General features: G+C 39.8%; 1 protein-coding gene across 1 annotated transcript in view; it reads left to right on the top strand.

The window, feature by feature from the left end:
- LOC139691759 (RIMS-binding protein 2-like) overlaps positions 1–6,367 on the top strand; it is a gene marked incomplete at its 3' end in the record, with an annotated part of 106,733 nt that extends 100,366 nt beyond the window's left edge. Inside the window, exon 21 of the mRNA XM_071589607.1 lies at positions 6,010–6,367. Within this exon, the coding sequence (XP_071445708.1) occupies positions 6,010–6,367 (358 nt within the window). The remainder of the gene's footprint in view (positions 1–6,009) is intronic.
- Positions 6,368–7,500: the final 1,133 nt, after the last annotated feature.

The following is a 7,500-nucleotide window of genomic DNA, read 5'->3' as shown; positions in this document are numbered from 1 at the left end:
TTTCGAAATCTACGAAAAAGGCAAATACCTCCCTTTGGTTGTGTTCTATATTCCTCTCGATTAATAGTCTCATTACTGGGATGGCATCACGCGTACCTCTCCCCTTCCTAAACCTAAACTGATCATCCCCTAAGTAATCATTTGCCCTACTCTCTATCCTTTTGTTTATGATCCTGAGAACAACTTTAGCTGCGTGGGATATGAAACTAATTGTCCTGTAGTCCTCACATGACATGGCCTTTTACTTTTTCGGAATAGGAACTAATACTGATCTCACAAAGTCTTCCGGCCAGATTCCCTCCTCTTAGATGCTGCGTATCAGCCCATATAGTCTCTTCCTCCCACATTTTCCTAAGCATTTTAAAAGTTCCACGGGAATGTTATCCACCCCCACGGCCTTATTTAGTTTCATCTCCCTTAATGCCCTTTCTATCTTATTGTCTAGTATGCCTGGACCTAAGCTATCTTCCTCTACGTCATGTTTCTTTTCAATGTCTAACTTTGTTGGTCTAAGCTCTTTACTAAACAGTTCTTCTATATATTCCTTCCATCTCTCTTGGATCTTTTCTGCGTCAACTATTACCTTACCCACCTTATCTCTAACTGCTATTGTTGATCTCCCTTTCTTACTTCCCGATAAAGATTTAACTTTGCTGTACAGCGCACCGATTTCACCCTTCCTCTGCAGACTTTCCATAACCTCGCACTGCTTCTTCCACCATGCTTATTTTGCTTTATTTGTTGCCTGCCTCAATTCATTGTTTAATTCTTTGTACTTCATTTTGCCTAATTCTGTATTTATATTCCTCAATTTTCCCCGCTCATCCATCTTTGTAATCATCTCACCCGTGATCCATGGTTTCCTAGTCGTTTTAGCGTTAATGGATCCAATAGTGTCTTTTGTGGGTTTAGACAACCCTTTCTTGATACTTTCCCATTTTTCTCTGATAGTACTTAGCTCTTTACCATCCTCCATGATTTGCTCTACCACCTGTTTGTATTCCTTCCTTTTCAAACCATTTAATGCTTCTACATTCCATTTTCTAACTCGCCGCCCCTGCCTTATCATTTTGAAACAGACGCTAGATTTCATAACAACTAAATTGTGGTCAGAATCCGCATCCGCTCCTGGGAAGCTGTGCGAATTTATCATGCTGTTCCTAAACCTGTGTCTAACCAGGATATAATCTAGCTGATACCTTCTTGAGTCACCTGGCATTTTCAATGTATACTTGCGTCTTTTGTGGTGTCTAAACCAAGTGTTGGTGATGACTAACCCCTGTCTCCTGCAGAACTCAACTGCTTTCTCCCTGCGGTCATTCCTTGTGCCTAAACCGTAGTCCCCCACCTCATCACGATCTCTTCCTTCGCCTACCGTCGCATTCCAATCCCCCATCTCTATCAAATGTTTCCCTGCAGGAACACATGCATTTATGTCCTCTAACTGGTCGTATATCCTATCGACCTCTTCTTCTTTATGGTTGCTCGGTGGCGATTATACCTGAATAATAACCAAGTTCGTTGGTTCTGCTTGTATCTCTACTAGTAGTATTCTATCCATTACCTGATCTTTGTTTGCTACGCTTCTTCCTTGATAGAGGGGAGAATGTTGGGCTAAAGAGGAAAGGGAAGGAACAGGATAGGAATGTTGGACGGGATGAAGGGAGGAAGAAGGTACTCAGAAGTGAAGAGGGACCTGATGTAGATGTTTCCCTAGTAGTCACAAAATATTTATTTAGGAGCTGTGCCCATCTGAAAACCTACCTTAACCAGTAGATTACCTAATATAATAATATATATTATTTCGACGGCAAAATAGAGCACAAATAAAATAGTAACACTAAAAGGGCACTCACATGGTTAATTATTTAAGCTTTCGGCTTTCTCTGAGGCCTTCTTCAAGTAAGACTGAAAATTTGCTGGAAAGGGGTAAGTGGTCGGGGGTGAGGAGGTGCATGGAAATCTGGGAGGGAAATCAAAGATGGCGGTTAAGGGTGGGAATTTGGAAAGATCAGAATGCTAATATATATATGCTGATTCACGAGTTCTCACCTCTATATTGGTGGCTGAATGGGGTAGGCATTCTAGGATGCTGAGAGCAAAACACTGGTCGAATGAAAGTTTGTGGGAATTGGCGTGTGAAGGAATAGGAAGAGAAGAGATTGAGGCAGGATTTCAGGAGTACCGGTGATTGTTCATTCGAATGGAAGAGGGGGTAATGCATTCGCCTATGTAAAATGAAGTGCATTGTTTGCATGACAAAAGATAAATAATGTTTTTTGAGAGGCAATTAGCATGGGAACGAGGTGAGGGGGCAATGAGGGGATGTGGGGAGAGGGGAGTAGATCTAATAAGTAGACAAGTTTTACATCGGGGGCGGTTGCAAGTAGGGGAAATATTAGGAAGTTTGTTGCAGGGGGCACCAAAGGGTTGGTGGATATCGAAGGTTTTTGAGATTGGCGGGTTGTCTGTATGCAAGAGATGCACATTGGGGTAGTAAGGATGAGGTTACGTCATTGCCATGTAAAATAGGGAACAGTTCTTTAAGGAAGGCTTTCAGTCTGTCTGGGGAAATAGGTGGTGCAAAGGTTGAGTCATGTGTCAGATGTGGGCTTGTTTTTATGTGGTGTGTGTGGTCGGGTGGAGTGGTGGATTTTATTTTATAGGAGCTTTAATGGGTAACTGCATTTGAGGTGTGGAAGATGTAGATTGTCAAGGTATTTGTTGAGAGTGGCTGTGATGCTACAAATTCGGTGTCCACGGATAGAGGGAGAGTTGGGAATCGAGCGTTTGGTGTGTTGCGGATGACAGCTTGTGTGGTGTAGGTATTGCTGATGGTTAGTGGCTTTGATGTGCACGGAATTGGTGAATTTGTTGTTTAGAACTGAGATGTCTGTGTCAAGAAAGGTGATGGTTAAGCCTGAAATGGAAGAGGTGAATTTAACAGTGAAAGATGAATTTAAGGTGGATAAGAAATTATTGAGAGACTCAGAGCTATGTGCCCAAAGAATAAAAATGTCGTTTATGTAGCGGACCCAGAAAAGAGGTTGGAAGGGTTGCTGTGACAGGAAAGTCTCCTCCAGATGGCCCATGAAGAGACTGACATATAATGGTGCCATCCTTGTTCCCATTGCTGTGCGTTTGGTCTGTAGGTTAAAAAAAATTGGAAAGAGAATGCATTTTTAGTCAGAACAAAAGTGGCAAGATTGAGGAGAGATTAATTCGAGGGGCACTGGGTTAGGGGGCTTAGAGAAAGATAATGCTGGAGGGAGGATAAGCCTTCTGCATGGGGAATAGAGGTATAAAGCGTTACGTTTTAAGTGTTACCATTTTATTTGTGTTCTATAGTGCCGTCCAAATATATAAATACACAACAAGGATACCCTGATTCTCTCCTCCATAAGAAAATACTCAAACATTCCTACACCCCCAAGCCTGCCTCAACCACAGACTCCCAGTCTCTCTCAATCTGTACTACCTACTTCCCAGGCATTCATTCCCTCAAATTCATCCTCAAAGACCTATTCCCATCCTCAAAAATCACAACACTTCCTCCAACCTTCTTCCCAAATGCCCCTCTGTCACCTTCAAACGTCCCGCCAACCTAGCAGATATCCTCAAATCCACCAGGCCACTCTCAAAATCCCCTCACACCCCCAGAGCCGTACCCACTCCATGTCATCGAGGAGGATGTAAAACCGGCCCTTTTTTCACCACTCCACCCCTCTTTATCCCACCTTTTAAATCTCTCCCGCCCTTCCCCCACTCATCTTGCACTTCCAAGAATGTTGTTTATCTTCTAAATTGTAAACTCTGCCCGTCCTTTTGCATAGGCCAATGTCCCACACCACTTAACATTAGGATTAATAACCACCACGCCTCGTGCAATCCCTCCTCCCTGTCCGCGGGTCTCCCCATCCCTAAACATGCTTCCCATCATAATACCCCTTTCAACCAGTATTACAATGTTTCCGTCCTAGCGTCCCTTCCCACATCCGATAACCCCATAGAATTAAAAACTCTTGAAATGGCATTCATTTACATCTGTATGGACTATCAGCATCCGGGCCTCAATGTCGTTCACTGATAGGAGTGGCCTAAAATTGTTACTTTGTGGAAGCGATGCATATCGGAGGGTTGAACACTTAGTTTTTCCGCATGAGTTTTGGTGTGCGTGGCCTTTGTTTTGACTTGCGAAGTCTTGATCAAGGCTTTGTAAGTTGAAACCTGGGTCCCGGATGTTGCAATAGTTGCGGTGAGCAGATTGTTTTCTTTTCCTATTTTGTGTCCATTCCACCTCCTCCCTCTCCCTCCTTCCCTATCTCCGCTCCCCTCTAGCCTCTCCTCTCCCTTTCCTCTCCCCAACCATTCCTCTCACCCCTCCTCCACCTCCCATTCTCCCCTTCCCCTGGCCCCCTTCCCTTTCTCTCGCACCCCTCACCTCTACTATTCCAGCAGTCATTACTTCTCTATCTTCCGATGAAGACGGAGTAGAATTCCGTTGAAATTATCAAGAAATAACGTGTGAGTTTTCATTTTTTTGTGTTTCTATATTGTTTGTTACTGTGTAATGTACTCTCTCTCTCTCTCTATATTGCAATATAGAGATATATATATATATATATATATATATATATATATATATATATATATATATATATATATACACACATATATATATACATATATATATATATATATATATATATATATATATATATATATATATATACATATATATATACATATATATATATATATATATATATATATATATATATATATATATATATATATATATATATATATATATATATATATATATATATATATATACATATATATATATATATATATATATAATTTATATATATATATATAATTCAATTATATATATTCATTACTTCTATATCTTCAGAGGAAGACGGATTGTTTCCGTCGAAATATCAAGAAATAACGTGTGAGTGTTCTTCTTTTTTTGTGTTTCTATATTGTGTGTTACTGTGTATTGTACTATTCGGCACTTCCGTGTTACGTCTACGAAAGCATATATATATATACATATATATATATATATATATATATATATATATATATATATATATATATATATATATATATATATACATATATATATATATTGATGGAAAAATTGATGAAGGGTGTATGGATCGGTAGTGGGAAAGGGAGAATGTTTGGCAAACGAGGAAAGGGCAGGAACAGGATAGGGATGTTGGATGGGAAGAAGGGAGGAAGGAAGTACCCAGAGATAAAGAGGGTTTTGATGCAGAGTAGGTTACTGGATTGTGTTTTTTAGCAGTTACAAAATATTTATTTGGTAGACGTGTCCATCAAAAACCCACCTAACCATTAGATTACTTATTTATAATAATATTCTAATAAGGTGGCAATTTCAATGACAATAATTGAGTTTTTTCTTAGCATTGCCATGTCAATCACTTGATATACATCCATTCACCAGAACTGAAACCAAGAGCCAAAATAAAGAAACAAACTGGTACCATAATAGAAGAGAAGTGGAACTTACCTATCACTAATTATAGTGGTCAATCACCTTTGGTTATAATCGATGGTTTCAGGCATTATTTTATGAACCTGAAGATGACGTTGTACGTCGAAACCCGGGTCGTGTGTTTGTGAAATAAATCTGTGGAATTACAAAGTATTATTTCATCCGCTTAAGACCTTTGGTTATGTGAAGGAGGAATTCAACGGATAAGTGGGATAAGAATCCAAATTCAAATATCCAATGTCAGTTATATAAAATGCTCCACATCTTCAATCTACCATGCTTGTTTACTTGACTGGAAGGTGTTTTTTGGTTTTGTGCCCAATAAATATGATCATAGTAATAACTCCACATATTATACTAGCTAGCGCATTATATGTTACCTTAACCTCTTTCCTCCTACCCCTTCCATTTACACACGTATAGTTTGGGAGTCTCTCTGAGCATTGAATTGAATTCTGACCATTTCGAACCACCAGGGACATGCATGATCCATATTATGATCAGAGGCACCAAAGGCACCACCATGCACCGGATGGAAGGGAGAGGGCCGTGGGAGGTGGGCCGGCACCCGGCAGTGCATTCCGTGGAGGACCAGCTGGGCCAGACTATGCCGCAGGCCGTGGCAGGGGTGCTGTGGGTCCTGGTGGTCCAGGTGCTGTTGGAGGGCAACACTATGCCCCCGGCACGGGTCCGCCTCCTGCAGGTGGTGCCAGGGAGGGCGGAAAGCGTATTCGGTGGTTTGTGGCACTGTTTGACTACGATCCCACAACAATGTCTCCCAACCCAGATGCATGCGAGGAGGAGCTGCCATTCTCAGAAGGGGACTCTATCAAGGTGTGTGGTGCATGTCTTTCATGTGTGCAGCTCACTCCACCAAATTTCCCAGTTTGATTCAAGGGTGCGTATTGATCCATGCTTATGTCATTGATAGCACTTTGTTGTAGCAGTTCTTATTATCACATCAGCGCAAATAATTGCGAGTATTTGTGGTGCTGCCCTGGAGTGAGCATATATTCTTGTGTCAATCTTACCACGCACTCCAGCCCAAAGGCTTGAGAAACAGTTGAGTGTTAACCCCAAATAATTTTCAATGAAAAGATGCTGGATTGGAACACAATCTGATGCACTGATGCTGAAAAGGAAGCAAAAATCCTAATTCAACCTCATAATTTTACTGCCGTATATTATGTCCATTCAAGATGCAATGTAATATGTACCCTCACCTGTGAAAGGTGAAATAATGTGAAATTTTCATTGAGCAAGTGTGGGAAGAAACTTTTTTAATTGCCAAGCCCATTCAAAGATGACCAGAATTTGACTCTGCATACAGCAATTATATGTCGAATATTAAGTATTTAATAACATTTAAATGACTGAATATGCTGTTATAATATGACAACTAGTGAGAAAAGCCCAATCGTTTTCTTGTATCTAAAGGAAAGCTTTTATAAAGTTCAAGCTATTCAAATATATAGGTTGTTGTGAAAAATATGCTTCATTAGTCAATTATAAAATTTTTTTTCAATATTCATCAGGTGTTAGCACTTGAAAAAATTACGTAAGCTGATAAAGTTTATTTCCATATAAAATTCTTGCAAAAATAGAAGGTTAACTGAATTCACAATCATTATTGGACAATCACATATACTGGTGATAGTATTAGATTATATTGAAATGAAATGAAATAATTTACTTTGTAATTCCACACACTTTATTTAAAAAATATGACCCAGGTTTTGACGTTCAGCGTTGAAACCTGGGTCGTGTTTTTTTTAAATAAAATGTGTGGAATTACAAAGTAAATATTTTCATATCATTTCAATATGTTATGCGAATTCCATAAAGTTACGCCTGAGACAACCACTAGTATTAGATTACTCTATGGCTTCAACTTCCCAGCCCAGGGACAGTATCTATAAAAAAAATATTCATCCAAAAAGTAAGTTAATCACTGACTGAAAATGACC

This window comes from Hetaerina americana, unplaced genomic scaffold (assembly GCF_022747635.1).
Source record: "Hetaerina americana unplaced genomic scaffold, ioHetAmer1.1.p SCAF_399, whole genome shotgun sequence".
NCBI lineage: Eukaryota > Metazoa > Arthropoda > Insecta > Odonata > Calopterygidae > Hetaerina > Hetaerina americana.
This window is presented reverse-complemented; position numbering and strand designations above follow the sequence as displayed.